The following is a 20009-nucleotide window of genomic DNA, read 5'->3' as shown; positions in this document are numbered from 1 at the left end:
GTGAATTTGGTTAACAAAAATTGGTTAAACAATTTTTCGACCGCGGTACCGCGTGACACCCTGTGTATTTGTTATAAGGATTGTTATACGGATGTACATATTTCTTTGAGTAAGTTTGTGCAAAAAATCGAATCAGAATAATTTACCTAACGGGGGCGACGTTACAGACTATACTAATAAGTAGTTGAAACGGTCAGAACAAAGAAACGCACACTCATCAAAAAAGCACTTGAGATTCTCGTATAATCAACATTTACTGAATCGATCCAGTAAGAGTCAACTCCAACTAGTAAAAGTTGATTTAAATTTTTAAAATCAACTTTTACTGCTCGTTTCAGTTGGAGTTGACTCCAACTAGTTGGAGTCAACTCTAACTGAGAATCAACTTGAACTGTAACGTATGTTGTCGAGGAAATGAAACTGAAAAAATGGCAAAACCTCGCATTTTTTTCGTCCAGCATCGATTTGTACAACAATTTGGGAGTAGGCTCATTTTACCCTCTAGTTCATTTTCTATATTGAGCCTTTGTACGCTTTGGTCTTTAAGGGTGAAGACTACCCCTAATTGTAAAAAATTATAAAATAATATTTTAAACTTTAATATTGACAATATTTGGTTCTTATTACTTACATAATGACTGTTTTATGCTTTAAGATATACTACCATAATATTTCAACCCTTAAAACCACCCTTGTTGGAGCTATATATAAAAGATTTACCTATCCTAAAAGAATAATTTCGGCTTCCATCGATTTACATAAAAATTTAGGATTAGGATTATCTCACTCTGTACTTTATACTTATTTTATATCATGCTCAAGGGCGTTGATTATTTTTAGGGGTGAAAACTACCCCTTATTGTCAAAAACTATACAAAAACATTGTAAACTTAATTATGGGTAAAATTTGGTGTTGATTGGTTAAATAATGATTGTTTTATGCTTTAGGATATAATATCATAAAAAACCCTTAAAAACCACCCTTAATAACGTTAAAATTTTTATAAGTAGATAATTTAATTGATCTATATAGAAAAAAAGTAGAATTAAAGAATTATAAAAACATTTATTTACAGAAAAATACGAATTTACAAATGTGCACAAATACAAATACAAATAGTTTTTTAGTCATCTTCCAGTATACGAACCGGTTCTGTGGTATTATACAGTCAAACCCCCTTATTGGACTAGCCTTCGTACCAAGCAAAAATATTCTTATAACCGGGATATTCTAATACCGATCATTAGTGGCTAGCCATAAAAAGTGTACCGAATATACGTAATAATAGTACATACTATGTTAATATGTATATGTATATGTATATGGTTTTAGGTCTTTTTATGTCAACAACACAATTATGTGGATGCATACAGTAATTAATATGAAATTAATGCAATGAACATATAGATTATGTAAATATTTTCATATTAAAATACATAATATACTTAATAGGAAAATTATTTATTTAGTCTTGAAAAATAATAGGTAATTGTAGCTTCTTTTTTGTTACATAAAATACTAGTCACTTTTGTTGCTCTGAATTATTATAAAAATTAGAAAAATTTACAATGGTTTGGCCATCCCGAAAACGTTTTATAACTTTACAAGCAATTAGGATGGGCGAACTGTTTCTTAAAATTTTTATAACAGGCACAGGCAAGAGGGTGGCAATATGTATAGTTTGTAGACAAAGGACATTATTTTACGACTGAATTTGTCGGTAAACGATTGAATTGGTACTCATAACAACGCAATAAAATATTTATTACCTATCTGACAAACACAAATAATATAAATAAAACAGCACTACAAGCCTTCGAAGCCCTTGGCGAGAAACATCCCCATAGTACAAGACATAATTTAAATTTTTAGGAAATTCGAAATTGTACTTAAAAATTTATTCGTTGACCTGAATAATATTCTAATAAGCGGTCTTGTTTTATTAATACGTATTCCAATAAACGGATAAATTTATTAAGGCGTAAATGGAAACGTTTCGGGACCTCGAATTTATATTCCATAAACCGGGATATTCCTATAACCGGTACTCTAATAAGCGGGTTCGACTGTACATACATTGAAAATGCTTCATAAGCGGACTATTCGAATTTTTCGAAAAAAAAAGGGTTTTATAAACATAGCTCCTTCATTTTTGGCGATAAAATTTTTTTCAAAAATGCTTTTGTAGCATTTTTGAAGAACTATAAGACTGTGTAAATTAAATCCCTTAGTTTTTAATTCGGGTGGGTTTAGAGGGCTCCAATAAGGGGTGTTTGCTCGTAAATAGAGGTTTTAAACAGCCATACCTCGCTAACTGTTCATTGTAATGAAAATCTATGTACAAGTAAATTTTAGCTATCAAAAAAGCTACAAATTAGTAGTCGATAATTTTCTTCGTAACTCCAGTATTTTCGGAGATATTTATAAATAAAAGGTAAAAAATACGAAATTGAAAAAAATCAATATTTCTTTAAACTTCAATTTTTCTAAAATTAGTTCTCTCAAATGGGTCAAACTTCTTGGATATATTGGTAATGTAAATATACAACGAATTACAGAAAGGTTAAGATTAATTTTGAATTAGGAGGGTAGTTAGGGGGTTGTTTTCATTGATTTTTTCCTAGGGAAAAGCAGGTACCGACCTATTTTTGATCATAAGTCGCTAAATTTTTATGCTAGAAACGTTTTATTATTATATTTTGAAAGATCTAATTGTATGCTTAAAGAAAGATTTAAATTTCCTCAAAAATGCAAAGTTTTCCTGGTACCTATGTGGTTTTGAATATGTCAAATTATACATTTGACGAAAAAAACTAACCTTTAACGTAATCTAAAAGAATTTGATTTGTGTTACTAAAAGATACAATTTTGATATTTACAGTTTTTTTGATTAAATGCATATTTTTCGAAGTATTCTCAAAAAACTCTCTAAAGGAGTCAATTTTTTCGTTGAAAAACTGTTACTTTCAAGCACGAATAACTCGAAAAATATTAGTTTTACGAAGAAAATGTAAAAAATTATTTTTTTTTAAGAATCACCTTTTACATCAATTTACATGGATAAAAATTAATAAAAAATTCCCACCTCCCAGATGGGGTGGCAAACACCCCCAAGGTTAGCGTACAGCGGTATTATATAGAAAAAGATCCTTGGACTATTCCCTACCTTTTTTGAAAAATTCAAGTAAATCCATGCAGGACGAAAAAATTGCGAGCCAAAATGCTTCATTTCCTCGACTAATATTATAGATATTGAAGTGGTTTGTTTTCGATACAATTGAAATATACTGTTAGCGAATAAACAACCAAAAATATTGCACACTATCGTGACATATAAATATTCAGGATTCAAATTTTCCATAATTAACCCATTTTTATTTTTGCGTAGGCACAAAATTTAGGGCCAATGCTTTTTAAATTGGCCATCTTTTTCAAATCCTGAAAAAAGTAGTAAATATTTTTGAAAAACTTAAACGCTGAAATAAAGATTACATTATTCCCGAGGGTCGAAAGTTCCTTCTTCTTCTTCTTGTAGTTCCTTCTCCTATCGTAGGTTGGCTATCATCACAGCTATCCGTACTTTATCGGCTCTGAAAAGATCTACTGAGTTGCAAGTATACCACTCTCTTCAGTTTCTCAGCCAGAAAATTCTTCTTCTACCTACGGATCTTTTCCCTGCATTATGAGCCTTAATATCTCATATTTCGCACCTCTAATAATGTGGCCAAATATTCCAGCTTTTTTGTTTTGATGTTCTTTATCACCTGGCAATTCTTTTGTAGCCTTCTTAACGAAAGTCCTTGAAAACTTTTAAATGTTTATTTTATTAAGTTACAGGAGTGACAAAAAAAAACATAAACTTTAGTGTGATTTTTAATTTAAAAAATCTCATTAAAAATACAGTGTGTGTGTGTGTGAAAAAATGGCTTGGATGCGAGTCCGTTAGCAACAGATTTTTATTTTATTTTTACCTCAATTTATTAGTTTTGTTATATTTATACGTATTTCACTTAAATGATTATATTTGTTTCTTTCAAGTAGTTTATGAGTAATTTAAATATTTCCATTTTATGAAAACTTAGTAGATATTCTATACTAATTGGAAAATGAACTTGTTTTTGTCGTAAATTGTAATATAATTGATTTATATATCTCTCGTTAATTTTGCATTCCAAGAAAATATGGTTTAAATCTCTAATCGAAACATTATCACAAAAACATACTGATGAATTAATTATTCCTAATTTGTGCAGATGTGCCTCATATTTCCCGTGTCGAGTTTTTAATCTGACGATAGTAGAAATATCTTGCTTTGGCAGGTTATATTTAAATATGTATTCAGGTGGCAAAGGAAGTTCTTGATGTAAAGAAAAATATAAATTTTTTGACATGCTTGTAATATTTTTCCATTCTTTTTTCCATATTTTATTTATTCTAACTTTGACGTCATTTATTGCATCTGTCGATAAGATGTGAGTTAGTATCTCACCTTTTTTTCAGTATACCGGCATGCCCTTTTGCCCATATAAATACTACTTCCACTTTAGACAAATTATTTTTTATATTACATAAAATTTTTGATTTGTATGAACTAAAATATATTCTCTTTGATCCATTCTAGAGCTTTTTCGATGGCTATAATCTCAGCTGTAAAAATACTACTAACAGTAGATAATTTGTAATTATTATGTTGATGGGTATTTTGCACATACATAGCACATCCTACTCCTGTTTGATTTTTAGAACCGTCTGTATAAATTACTGTGTAATCCACAAAGTCGCTCAGTATAGATTTTACTAAAATATTATTTAAATGATTTGATTCTGTATATTTAGGAATTATGATTCTGGGTTTTTTTATCAAAGTTTTATACGGAAATTTATAAATTGGTAATAATTTACTCTTGTGTAAATCTGTATAATTCCTGGTTTCAATGAATGCATCTGTTAGTGGTGGTGAATTTTTTATTCTCCAATATTTACCAGTTAAGTTTTCCATGTTTAATAAAGCCAGATTTGTTAAAAGGTCTGACTCAGTGTTTCTTAGCTTTATATTAAAAATACAGTTTTTGGTTATTCTAAGGGTCTCTGAGCCGTCAGTAATAACGCAATTTTTCATTCTGAGTTTAAATTTCTCAAAAATACTTGCATTTAAAAAGATTGGCCCCAAATTTTGTACTTACGCTCTTAACATTCTAAATAATTTATTGTTTATTCGAATATTCAATACGAGTATGCAAATTAAAGCGGAAATCCCATTGCTAGTCCATTAAAATGTTAGATTTTTTAGGCCGTATCTTGCATTTCTTAGAGGAGTCAATTTTATTTCTTTAATGTGTAGGGGGGATCAGTAGAAGCTTAAGTTCTAGTTTTTGGGGTCGCCATCCTTGTCCCCCGGTCGCCATCTTGGAAATGGGGTGCAAAGGGGTTTCGCGCTATATCTCGTAAACTACCAACCCTTTGTAAAATCTAATTAAACATAAAATGTAGCAAATTAAATTTTCCACAATTTGGTTTCTATTACTTTTTATCGTCAAGTGACCAACAAAAAAGATATAACCAAAAATATGTAAATTTTTTTTAACAAGTTTCCTTTTTGAGGTTATAACTATTTTCAGTTCATTTTAAAATAAAATAATATTATAGTAATTTTGTAGAGGGTTTTTCAGCGAACAATTTTCACTATAAAGTTGTTTAATTCTGTTTATTTATATAGGTTTTACAGCGCTCCAAACTTGACCAGATTCTCGAACGCTCATTGGGATACAATAAAAACAAAAGTTAGGCTTACTTTTCTATCTATATATATTTTTTATTCATACAATTTATTATGATCTTAACATTCCTATGCTATTATTAATATGTTTTTGACCTTTCTTCCCACTATAAAACTTATAACTCTAAGCATATATAGAAAAGGCCCAAGAAGTTGTTTGAGGACAAATTCGCCGCTTCAGAAGAAGAATGACGCAACTGCAAAATGCAAAATTCTTAAGCAGAGCAAAAAAACGATTTTTGATATCAAAATCATAAAGTATGATAAAAATTAGCCATTCACCACACCGTGGTCAGGATCTCGAGCGTTTTTTGGGGAGTGCCGCTTGTATATGAAGTAACATAACTTTTTGCCTATTATATATTTTGACTTAAAATTTTCCAAAAAACTTCTTCATGAACTATATTTTATTGTTGTGTTGGTTAAAATTATAAACTAAAAAGTTTGTCACTCAACTTTTTTAAGTAAACATGAAACTAACGAAATATGATGACTGATGACAAAATGTTAATAAATTAACAACTCTTTTTTAATTTGTTTAAACATTTTGGACAAATTTCATTGTTATCTACACACTTCAAAGACGACAGTAAAATTTTTAAAAGGAATTATTTACAACGACCAAAGATACAGCGAGGTAAATTTGAAAAATCATCAAAAATGATTTTTGCATTTTTGTATAAAATTTATTTTTTTAACTCTAGATAAAAACCACCATGTTCCACCAACTCTAGATAAAAATAAGTTCATATTCGGATTTAGCGACCTCGAAAACATAAAAATAGACCAAAATTGATCATTCATCTTAAATTTGATTTTCGTGGTTGGCATAACGGTTAATGCCGCTCGTCTAATATATAGATAGAAAAGCATTATTTTTCTACGAGAATTCGAGAATCTGGTCAAGTTTGGAGCGCTGTAAAACCTAGATAGTAAATAAAATTAAACAACTTTATAGTGAAAATTGTTTACTGAAAAATCCTCTACAAAATCGCTATGATGTTATTTTATTTTGAAATGAACCTAAAAAAGTTATAACCTCCAAAAGGAAATTTCTTACAAAATTTTCTCTTATTTTTGTTTATAACTTTTTTGTTGGTCACTTTACGATAAAAAGTAATATAAATAAAATTGTAGAAAACTTAATTTGCTTCATTTTATGTAAAATTAAATTTTCTGTAGGGTAGCTAGTTTACGAGATACAGCGCGAAAGCCCTTTGCACCTCTTTTTCCAAGATGGCGGCCGGGGGACAAGGGGGCCTCAACCCCAAAAACTTGAACTTAAGCTTCTACTGAACCCCCTACACATTAAAAAAATAAAATTGACTCCTCTAAGAAATGCACACTAAATGTAACATTTCAATGGACTATGCTTTTCTGTTTACCATAGTAACATACAAACAAATAAAACTCTTCTAGTCTATAATGGTATATTATGTTTAATATGTTTTTTATAAAAATTAAAATGATCAGATTAATTAAACATTTTAGAATGTTTTCGGTCTTAGACCATCATCAGTGAAAACATCGTTAGTCTTTGAAACTGGCTACTTAATAAGGTTTAATAATAAATTTATTAATAGCTATAATTTCAATTTTTATTAATTTTTTTTAAATATGTACCATTTTACACCAGAGCATATCTTCTTCCTCTTCAGCCTTCAGTAATCCAACTTTGGACATAGGCCTCCCCCAATTCAATCCAGTGTTGTCTATTTTGCGCCACCTGTTTCCAGTTGTGTCCTCCAAACTTCTTTATGTCATCGGCCCATCTCATTTGTGGCCTTCCTCTACTTCTTCTTTCTAACCACGGTCTCCATTGTTATATTTCGTGATTCCATCTTTTATCCTTCAGTCGGGCATTGTGTCCTGCGAAGCTCCATTTTAATTTGGCATCATGTTCTCCTGCGTCTTTTACTTTGGTTTTGCTTCTAATCCATGTATTTGTTTTTTTGTCTATGAGCCTCACTCCGAGCATTGATCTTTCCATCGCTCTCTGTGCCTTTACAATTTTATCCATATTGGCCTTGGTGAGTGTCCACGTCTGTGAACCATACGTAAGTATAGGGAGGATACACTGATCGTAAACTCTGGTTCTCAAATATTGTTCTATTTTAGTGTTTTTCAAGATCCAACTCAGTTTTCCAAATCCTGCCCACGCTAACCTTATTCTTCTAGTAATTTCGGCAGAGCCAGAGCATATCTACTTCATTAAAAATTATTTAAATAAAACTGTAAAATTGTTAATGATCAACTCAACGTTGATTTCTGAAGACTTATTTTTGAAATTTGCATTCATTATTTTCTCATGGTGCTTAATTACATACATTTGTATTAATTTGTGAATTTAATATCCAGAACGTTGTACACCTGGAGAAAACTACAGCTGAAACTGCATCGAGTCTGTTGTCGAGAACTGTTGGCGTAGCATTCACAGTAGAGCATTTACAATTTTCCCGAGAAATATAAACAAAAATTAAAAACTACTCCATCGTATTTAGTTAACGTTTTACGAAACTTCTACGTATCTGACCCATATAAACTTTTGAATAATCTTTATTACTATACATTTGAGCTATTGCTTCTTATTATCTGTCCTTTTAGGTTTTTTTTATACCGTCCTTTTAGTTCATTTTATTGCGTTATTACGATATTATTTTATCCAATAAAATAATTTGTTAGTTTATAATTAGGTAGATTTTGCATATTGCCCATTTAACAGTCCCAATCGTGTCAGAATTCCATGAATTTAATCATAAATGTAAGTCCATAAATTTAAGGACTCACAAAGCCAAATCGATGACATTGCTCTGATAGACCAGAATGTTATTGCTTAAAAGCATCGACATAATGATTTTTGTTTAAAAAAAATGTTTTCCACCTACCTCTACCGAAAGTATACTTTTCCGGACCTGATTGTAGGGAGGAGCAAAGTTGTACTTTTCCTCCCTAGGGAGGAAAAGTAAAAGTGACGTCATGGTATTTCATTAATGAAATATAACTTATTGACGTCCTGTATTGTACCCTCGGAGGTCGCTGGAAAAATTTACACTCAAAATAACAAAATTCAGTTTGCCAACACTGTGTTAATGTTCATAGTAACATATCTCTTTTAAAATAAACAGAACTGTAATTTAGTCCAGACAAATTAATATATTTTTTGGCAACAAAAATGAGGTTTTTCAACCAAATAATGTTTCAAATATGATGTGTAAAATAATTTTTAATTGGGTTCTACTAATGAATTGCTTTTCTTGTCATTAAAGTAGAAAAAACTTTAAAGGACATCGCACACATCTTATGGAAAATATAATGTCACTCAAATTCAATAAAATTTATACGATTAGATTCGTTTTAATATAACGATCAATTCTTATCATTGCGCCAACTCTTAATTATGATTAATTACGGCGCAAATTGCAATTAAAGTTTATCGAAATCACATTTTTGGAGTCCATAAAATGTTAGTTTACAATCATTATTGCTCTGAGTGCTATTCATAACAGCTTAAATCCCGCTGGGCCTAAGCGGATTAGTGAAACTAATCCGCTGATTTATGGAGTACCGAAAATCTGGGTACTTTAAAATATTTTTTCTCTCTCTAACTTATGTACCTATCCATTTGATTTCAGATTTATTTATATCAATTTCTGCTCTTATTTTTGAAAATAGAGAGTTGGCGCAATGATAAGATTTGATCGTTAATTTAAAACGAACCTATTGGTATAAATTTTATTGAATTTGAGTGACATTATATTTTCCATAAGATGTGTGCGATGTCCTTTCACTCATTAAATCATTATCGTCTTAATTATTTTAGCTGTACTAACATTCATCCACTAATTATAAATGATTAATGGGTTGTTAAAACATTTTATCTGTAGTGTATTCTGGAATGTCTTAAAAATATCGAATTTAATTGATAAAATGCTCATATCCCACCGATCTTCGCTGCGTTCAGAAAATAACTATTTTCTATTTTGATCGAAGCGAAGGTCGGTGGGATATGCGCATTTTATCAATGAAATTCGATATTTTTAAGACATTCCAGAAGCCGCTACAGATAAAATGTTTTAACAAGCCATTAATCATTCCGAATTAGTGGATGGATATTAGTACAGTTAAAATAATTAAAACGATAATGATTTAATGAGTGAAATTTAAATTTTGCACATCATATTTGAAACATTATTTAGCTGAACAATCTCATTTTTGTTGGCAAAAAAATATATTAATTTTTCTGGACTAAATTGCAGTTCCGTTTATCTTAAAACAGATATGTTACTATCAACATTAACACAGTATTGCCAAACTGAATTTTGTTATTTTGAGTGTAAATTTTCTCAGCGATCTCCGAGGGTACAATACGTAAGTATCTATACATTTTAACGTTTATTTATAAATCACCCTGTATTTTGCAGAATGGTAAAAAACAGTAAATTGTTATTTTGATTTAACAATGTTTACATTAATAATTTGACTTATATTTAACAGTTGACAGTTGTATTGTAGCTACTTGTTAGTTTTAGTTCTAATAAATTTTGTTGGTTAGATACATAAATAATTTAAGTAAAAATGAAAAAATGACTTATTCTTTGAGGAAGGTGGAAAAACCATATGTATAACATGGGAGTAAAGTGCCTTTTCCTCCCTTGAATAATTAATGCCCTCCGCTACGTGTCGGGCAGTAAACTTCATTCTCGGGAGGAAAAGTAGCACTTTCCTCCCTTGTTATTCAAATAGCTATTTCAATGCTGTATAAATATATTTTTCAGATATTTCACCACAAGGATTTGTGGACCAGCTGTTAAATGAGGGTTCAAGGATACCATGTGATAACACGAATGAATCATTCAATCAGCAAGGCGATGCCGTTCCTCCTTATTTTGATAAGCGACTATTTAGAATGTACGTAACAATTAACACACATTTTAACTTTTATAGGATTTTAGGTCATCATACATCTTCATAGATATGTCTTCTATAAGGATCCTCACTACCTTCTTTTGTCTTACTCCCCTACTCATTCCAGGGGCTTGACACTGAGCGATTCTTTGTAATGGGCTAAGTTGAACGTGTCTGCACTATCTTAACATATTAATATTATTTCATGTTGGCAATAATTGGTGCCACAAGTAGACTACAAGGATAGCTCTAACTAACACTTTTCAGTCATTTCAGCATCCAAATCGAAATCTAGTGAAAATCACTTCATCTTCAAATGAACATCCTAAGATTTCTATTTTTGTCCTATTCGTGTAAGTTTTAATATATTTTCTTTAAGAGCATATTATATATTTTTATTTCTCCACTGTTTCAGTCTTTGTTCTAATTCCCTTCCAGTATTTTTCATTAATAATCTGTGCATAACCAGCATATATTAATCAAAACGAAATGTCTATCATTGGAATTTCTTTATTATATGATTCAACACTTACTTTACTTTTTCCTGTGTATTTCCAGTATTGGTGCAGTGTCCAATGCTAGTTGGACTGTAAGAAAATTATATTAAACTAAATATGTAAAGGAACCAAAATGTCAACTTGAATTTGACATTATGGGTTCTTTACCTACAGTCGGAAAAATGAAAGAATACCCATGAACGAACATATAAAACACGCTGTATTTTCCTGTCACCGTATCACAAAGGAAATTGTCCAGTGCAAGTACATGTAACAATAATTATTACATGTACTTTCGCTGGCCAATTTTTTGTGTGACAATTCTTTTATTTTTCCGACTGTATTTAGTTTATTGCTCTTATATTATGGTTTTAATATTATTGAACATCTTATTTATTGTTGTCTATTGATATGAAGATATTTCTTCAGTTCTCCAGTTTATGTCTTCAATTGTACACTAAGCGCCAAAATTAACGCACCACCTTAAAAATGGGACATTTTTAATGTCTCATATTTCCTAAACCTGTTGTCCGATTTTAGGGATTTTTTTAAAAATATTATAGATTTATTCTTCAAGAATATCGATGTAATAATATTGTTGCTAAACAGATAAGTGTCATTGTATACCGGGTGTAACAATGATAGTGTGTTTTTTCCTCAAAGTTTGGAACACTCTGTGGAATATTCTAGCGTATATAAAATATTGAAATTACAACTCAACTGTAACCTTAGGCTATCTTAACATTTTGCTTTTTGATTCATTCGCTTATGTTGAATAATAAAAAAGTTAGGTACTTTAACAACTAGCAACTTTCTTCATCAATATAGGGTGTTTCTAAATAAGTGCGACAAACTTTAAGGGGTAATTCTGCATGAAAAAATAATGACCGTTTGCTTTATAAACATATGTCCGCAAATGCTTCGTTTCCGAGATACGGGATGTTGAATTTTTCTTACAAACTGACGATTAATTTATTGCTCTAAAACCGGTTGATATATGCAAATGAAATTTAGTAGGTTTTAAGAGGTAGTTATTATGCATTTTTTGACGTACAATTAAGAATTTTATATTCACCATTGGCGTGCACACGGGTCATATTACCCGGTCATATTACCCGTATGCACGCCAATGGTGAATATAAAATTCTTAATTGTATGCCAAAAAATGCGCAATAACTACCTCTTAAAAGCTACCAAATTTCATTTGCATATCTCAACCGGTTTTAGAGCAATAAATAAATCGTCAGTTTGTAAGAAAAAATTCAACATCCCGTATCTCGGAAACGAAGCATTTGCGGACATATGTTTATAAAGCAAACGGTCATTATTTTTTCATGCAGAATTACCCCTTAAAGTTTGTCGTTCTTATTTAGAAATACCCTGTATTGATGAAGAACGTTGCTAGTTATTAAAGTACCTAACTTTTTTATTATACAACATAAGCGAATGAATCAAAAATAAAAATGTTAAGATAGTTTAAGGTTACAGTTGAGTTGTAATTTAAATATTTTATATACGCTAGAATATTCCACAGGGTGTTCCAAACTTTGAGGAAATAACACACTATCATTGTTACACCCGGTATACAATGACAGTTATCTGTTTAGCAACAATATTATTACATCGATATTCTTGAAGAATAAAGCTATAACATATTAAAAAAATCATTAAAATCGGACAATAGGTTTAGGAAATATGAGACATTAAAAATGTCCCATTTTTAAGGTGGTGCGTTAATTTTGGCGCTTAGTGTATTATGCAAATAGGTTAGCCAACTTGTTGCTGTCTTTTCTGACACTATGCACACTAAGGGCCGCTTTCACAAAGTAAAGTTAACTTGTGGTTAAGAGATAACCAGAGGTTACCCCAACATATGCGTTTTAGTTTCAGGTCAACGGCGAAGTATGGTTAACTCACAAAATTTTTAACCAGAGGTTGGAGTATGTTACCCTTATGGGTATACGCAGAAGGGTAATAATTATGAAACTGAAACGCATATTTTGGAGTAATTTTGAGGTTATCTCTTAACCACAAGTTAACTTTACTTTGTGAAACCGGCCGTTATACAGGGATATCTTCTGTTTCAAGTGCTTTACCTCTATTTATACAAGCAAGGTGTCCCTAAAGTAGAGGAACGGTCGAATATTTCGCGAACTAAACATCGGATCGAAAAACTGAAAAACACGTATTCAATAATTTTTAAAAATCTATCCAATGACAACAAACACGATCCCCCACTCCACCCCCTAGAGGTGGAGTGGGGGTATCTTTGAAATCTTAAATAGAAAACCCTAGTTTTATCGCAGACTTGGATTCCTTATGTAAAAATAAGCAACTTTTATTCGAAACTTTTTTCGAATTGTGGATAGATGGCGCTATAATCGGAAAAAAACGATTTATCGTGATGCCATGGGTAAATTATAGAAACGGTATATTATCTCGAAAAATACACTTTCAAATGGAAAACCAAAAAACACGTGTTTAATATTTTTTAAAGACCTATCAAGTAACACCAAACAGTATCCTCCACCCCACCCAATAGAGGTGGGGTGGGGGGTAACTTTAAAATCTTAAATATCAACCTCCATTTTTTACTGCAGATTTGAATTCCTCATGAAAAAATCAGCACTAAATAAACATTTACTCGAAACATTTTTTAGAATTGTTGATAGATGGCGCTATAATTGGAAAAATACGTTATATTTGGCCAACTATCAACAATTCTAAAAAAAGAATGTGTGTGTACTTTGTACGCACGTAAGAAGATATTCTTCTATTATATAATAGGTAATTTAAACGAAGTAAATATACTTAAAAGGTTATTTGTACTTATTTTATTTAAAAATCAAACTAACTTTCTTATCTACCACTTTCAAAAAAGAAGAATATCTTCAAAAATTATATAATAATATACTTATAATCATAAAATCTATATAAAAAAAATAAAAAAATAATAACTTGCTTGGGGCTTGAACTCCCTTCACGTCTACCGCGCCGTACGAAAGTTGACGCCATTTCAAACTGCACCAAACTCTCGTATACGTCATGTGGGAATATACACAAACTAAACGTTTACAGCATAAATTTATATGAATTTAATAAAATTATTTATAATAAAACGATATATAGAGTAAGAAAACGATATATGAGATGAAGATTTGTAGAAAGTTTGTTCGTAATCAGATTATGTAAATTAAAGCATTGCCTACTAATAGGTAACTACATTATTTTGTTTACATTTTTTAAATAGATAGGTATTGAAACTATTAGGTATTTCCAACTGAAACATTTAGAATTACGTACCTGCGGCTTTTCAAAACTATTTAAAAAGTCACTATAATTGTAAATTTGATTTTATTTCTGTCCACACATCAATAAAAACTAATATTATACAATATTTTTGTTTACCGATAACCTCCATATTGAACAATTATTGACAGATCATTTCAAAATTTCAACACCCAATCAGAGCCCGTATAACAACTAATACCATACTGTCGGTGTGCGCATGAGCGCGGATCAATCAAAATTTACCCTCAATCGATTCGCCGCTAAAGAAGAATATCTTCAAGAATGTTTCGAATAAATGTTGCTTAATTTTTCATGATGAATCCAAATCTGCAATAAAAAATGGGGGTTGCTATTTACGATTTTAGAGTTACCCCCCACTCAACCTTCAGGGTATAGAGTGGGGGTTCGTGTTTGGTGTAATTTGATAGGTTTTTAAAAAATATTTTTTAGTATTTTTAACATGTATTTTTTAGTTTTTCATTTGGAAGTGTATTTCTCGAGATATTAGACAGTTTCTATAATTTATCTATGGTATCAGGATAATTGGTTTTTTCCGATTATAGAGCCATCCATCCACACTTAAAAAAGTCTCGAATAAAAGTTGCTTACTTTTACGTAAGGAATCCAAATCTGAAATGAAAACGGGGAGTTTATGTTTAAGATTTCAAATTTATCCCCCACCTCTCCTCTAGGGGGTGAAGTGGGGGTCGTGTTTAGTGTCATTCAATAGATTTTTGAAAATTATTGAACAAGTATTTTCCACTTTTTTGATACGATGTTTATTTCAAAAAATATTCGACCGTTCCACTACTTTTGGGACACCCTATGTATTGTAGTGTTTTTTAATCATCATTGCTATTAACATTTTCGTTAGTTCTAGTGAATATGCCGATCCTTCAGTTGAGTGACAATTAAAAGAACAAAACAAAAAGTTTCGTCTTAACAAGGGAAAAGGTCTACGTGTATAAAACAATTAAATTACATAAAGTATATTATATCATTAAATCCTAGCTTGTCCACTGCTAAACATAGTTATTCCTACTAATTTTCCATCCGTTTCGATATTGTGCCTCTTGCATCCAATTCTTGTGACAACGTTTTATATCATCAGTCCACCGTTTTGGTGGACGACCTCTGCTTCGGTAGGCATCATCTCTTGGTCTCAATTCCAGTATCCGCTGTGTCTATCCATTATCTGTATATTATCTATCTATCTATCTAATTAGCCTTCTTCGGTCAATCTTTGGACATAGGCCTCCCCAACCCTTTTCCATTCTTCTCTGACTGTCGCTACAGTTATGCACCTAGAGCCCACGTTCTTCCTGACATCATCTGCCCATCTCATTTGTGGCCTTCCTCTGCTTCGTTTATATTCCCACGGTCTCCAATTTATGAGAATTTTGTTCCATTGTTCTTCTTTTTGTCTTAAAGTGTGTCCGGCAAATCTCCATTTCAACTTTGCAACTTCTTGTCTAACATCCCTAACTTTGGGTTTCTCTCTTATCCACTCGTTTCTCTTTTTTCCAATAGTCTTATATGCAACATTTGCCTTTCCATTGCTTTTTGTGTTTTTATGATCTTGTCCATGTTTGCTTTCGTAAACGTCCACGTTTGGGAACCGTGAGAACAGGGAGTACGCATTGATTGTATAACTTGGTCTTAAGATGTTGTGGATATATTTTGTTTTTAAGGATGTAGTTTAGTTTTACAAATGCCGCCATGCCAGTCTAACTCGTTTTTTGATCTCTGCTGTTTGATTTTCCTTGTTAAGTTTTATAATTTGTTTATTGTTTCCTTGTTAAGTTCTATTTCATCTTGTTCGATCCTCACTGTGATGTCATCATCTGTATTTGTTATGATTTAGGTCTTGCTGTAATTCATATTAAGGCCTATTTTTCGGGCTTCTATATCCAGTTCTTTAATCATTTCAAACAATTCATCTTTTTTATCGGTTATCAATACGATGTCATCGGCGTACCTTAGGTGGTTCAAGCGTTGTCCACAAATTTTTATACCATTTTCTTCCTATTCTAATCTTTTAAAGATATCTTCCAGAGCCTGATTGAAAAGTTTCGGTGATATTGTGTATTTCTGTATATTATATAAAGTAAAATTAAAAACCTTTAACCCTGATTTCAGTGGACAGAAGCTATATCAAAAACATATGTACGCCATGGACGTAATGCATTGCTTTGGAGTCATGTTGTTATATTCCATCAAGTCAGCTTTTGACGTAGCAATGGCTGCAACAGGTCCCGATGCTACTGTGTATGACATCTACATACGACAAATGAATACCAATAAGAATCTTCAGCTATTCTATGATGCAGACTTTGAACCAGGATCTAGGTGAGATATTAAGTAATACACTCTGTGCATAAATATTTTATGATTTTTTACCATAATTTAAGACAAAAGTAAAACTTTCAGAACAATTTTTTGTAAATAAATTTTTTTGGGACACGTGTAGGTATACTACATAAGTGACATAATGTACTAACTAACACCCATTATAAATTACTATATATTGAAAATATTTTGTACAATTATACAGGTTAACAAAATAAAAAAATGATTAAAATTTTAATATGGCTTAATGTTTTGATGCACCTTGGATGCGCCTGTTCATGCTTTTGATTAAGTGGTTAATATCCTCATGAGGTATCTCGTTCCATGCCCTACTTAACTTCTTTTGAAGTATTTCCAAAATTTGAGGAACACATTTTTGACCCATCACGTCCCACACATATTCAGTTGGGAATAAATTTGGAGATCTAGTGGTGCGTGCAAATATTGACTCAAGTTTGTTCAAAAAAATCCATGGTGACTCTCGCAACATGTAGCCTTGTGTTGTCCTGAGCTTAATGTATTATTGAGCTGTGTTGCTCCCTTTGTCAAAGATTAGAGGTGACCTTGAACCATAAACAATGGTACTCCAGACCATAATACCAATAGTGCGCTGTATATGCTGTTCGACAAAAAACTGTGGATTTCGTCTTTCAGCATGACCTCTTCTGACCCCAATTCGACCATTATGTATCCCAGAATGGACATTCATCACTAAAGACATCTCCGTTCTATTCCTGGTCCCAAACCAATCATTCTCTGCACCATTCAGGTAGATTAAATAGATGTTCTAGCAAAAGTCGCCAGCCACAGCAAAAATGACCAAAATATGGAAGGACTGTCAAATTTCAAGAGCGTTAAAGATGAGGTTGATCAACTGCTTAATATTCCCAATACTGACCTACGGATGTGAATCTTAGACCCTGAGAAATTCGGAAAGAAGAAAGATAGACGCCACTGAAATGTTCTGTTGGAGACAAATGCTACGAATTCCTTGGTCCGACCATAGAACAAATAATTCAATTTTAAGAGAGCTAAAAGTTAGCCAACAACTCTCCAGTAAAGTCCATCTCCAACAATTAAAATACTTTGGACATGTTATGAGAGCAAACACAGAAAACATGGAAAGACTCATTATACAAGGAAAGGTGGAAGGCCGAAGATCACGAGGAAGATCCCCAACAAGATGGATCGATCAAATTACGGGAATATGCAAAAGACCTATGCATGAGTTAAAAGAAATGACCAGAGACAGAGATCTATGTAGACAGACAATACACGACATCACGTCGACTACTACACTCCCTCCGGGGGATCAGGATTGAAGAGAGAAATAGATGTTCATGGGTAAGAGGTAGTATCCGAAATGAAAAAGCTTACAACTGCGAATTCTAAAATAAATGGTGCGCATTCCATTTGATTTTATATGTTCTACAAACCATCGATATATACTTGGTAGACTATCAATAGACCTCATAGTGTAGAACCATGAAGCGTTTTACATGTCTGCTCTAATGGGATCAAGGATAGAACCAACTATAAAAATACTTTGGGTCGAAATGGGGCTAGTAGAAGGAACAGACACGTAAAGCTTCATGCACACGGCAGCTCATTTTTTGTGCGTTGGCAGGTCGTGGAATCGTTAGGGGGGTAAGAGGATTTAAAGAAGACTAACTACATAACCAAATAAGCAAAGGATACTTACACAGACTTGAGGACTTTCCTACTATTTAAAGAAATTTGAACGCCGTTTGAAAAATCCTCAAATTCACGTATCGAGTACTTACTGGACATATTCCGTACTTATGGAAACCAATTTAGGGACATTCATCTTAGATTCCTCGTTTGGGTCAAACTGGGCTATCATTTACCTTCCTATGGCTTCTATGCCATTTCTTTTTCTTTATTCTAAAACTTATTTCATTTGTATTAGATATATGGTTAATAATTTTTTAAAAAGAGGTTACAGAAATAAAAATAGGTACATTTTACAATGTTTATTCAAACCTTTAGACCTTATTATTTTTACTTTGAGAATAAACATATTCTCAAACAAGAAATGAATAAATAAAACAAATATACGATTTTACAATTCTTAACCTTATTTTTAGCAGTGTATCTCTAAACAAAAATTTGACTTATGGCTGTCAAAAGTCACTGCCATTTTATTTATTTTACATAAAATTTTCCGAGAATCCATGTTGAAAACAAACTATATAAATATTTAAAACCTTTACCAAATCTATATCCACTTGGAATTTAATTAAAATAAACATTATTTCATACCTTTATCTTTAAAACAAAATCCAACGTCACATGCCACACTTGGAACTTAACCAAAATTTTCCATCCAAAATAAAGGGGAGACATTCAATCCTAACCAAACAGGAAACAGGATAAGCAGATACCAAATAAAATATCATCGGGGTACTTCAATACAGGAATTCTTACAGGAATATTACCATAACATCATAAAAACTGGAAAAGACAGGAACCACGCACTTTTCTACCGGCAAACCAAACTGCGTCACACTGTTTCACATGAATATATCCAACTTATTGCTGTGAAACTCTGAAACTATTATTCCTTAATGTTTACTGGACAAAATGCAAGTCCTTTTCTGTGTTTTCCATAACAAAAAAAGCCATTTTAAACCGGTAAAGTGCGTTTCTTTGTGAGTCTGTTGAGTTCTACAAAAAAGATATGTTCAACCCTCTAACATACTTTTAGAACTTACTCTTGCATCGTCACGTCTCTCTCGCGTCAAACCGAAGCATTTCTTCTCGATCGTTCGACCAAAACTATTGATCAATCGTCAACTACAACTCAAGGATCTTTCAAAATTCAGACCAATAATATCAAACGATGCTTCGCGCTCAAAACTAAGGGAAAAATACCAAACCTTTTCAAGGATTCATTCTACTGAATGTTTACTTACACAAACAAACAGGAAATTTCCTAACGTTTTTCAATGTTGTGAAATAAACCGTTATACTCAGAACCAGGGGCGGTTCAGAATATTTTAATGATATATAAACTCACAAAATAAATTAGATATTTTTCTTGGGATAGAATATAAAATTAATGGATACTATTTACAAAACATTGTAGCAGAAATTTGTAATGCTACAACCGGTCTCTCAGAGCCATCAACTTTAGGTGACGATTTTGAAATTCTTCGGCGCAGCCCTG

At 31.8% G+C, this 20009-nt stretch overlaps 1 protein-coding gene across 1 annotated transcript in view; it reads left to right on the top strand.

Annotated features, from left to right (window-relative positions):
* Positions 1–20009, top strand: part of LOC114337045 (uncharacterized) — a 40956-nt gene that overhangs the window by 10413 nt on the left and 10534 nt on the right. The window contains exons 2-3 of the mRNA XM_028287432.2: positions 10553–10685; positions 16610–16819. Coding sequence (XP_028143233.2) covers positions 10553–10685; positions 16610–16819 — 343 coding nt within the window. The remainder of the gene's footprint in view (positions 1–10552; positions 10686–16609; positions 16820–20009) is intronic.

Source organism: Diabrotica virgifera, chromosome 9, assembly GCF_917563875.1.
Source record: "Diabrotica virgifera virgifera chromosome 9, PGI_DIABVI_V3a".
In the NCBI taxonomy this organism is placed as follows: Eukaryota; Metazoa; Arthropoda; class Insecta; order Coleoptera; family Chrysomelidae; genus Diabrotica; species Diabrotica virgifera.
This window is presented reverse-complemented; position numbering and strand designations above follow the sequence as displayed.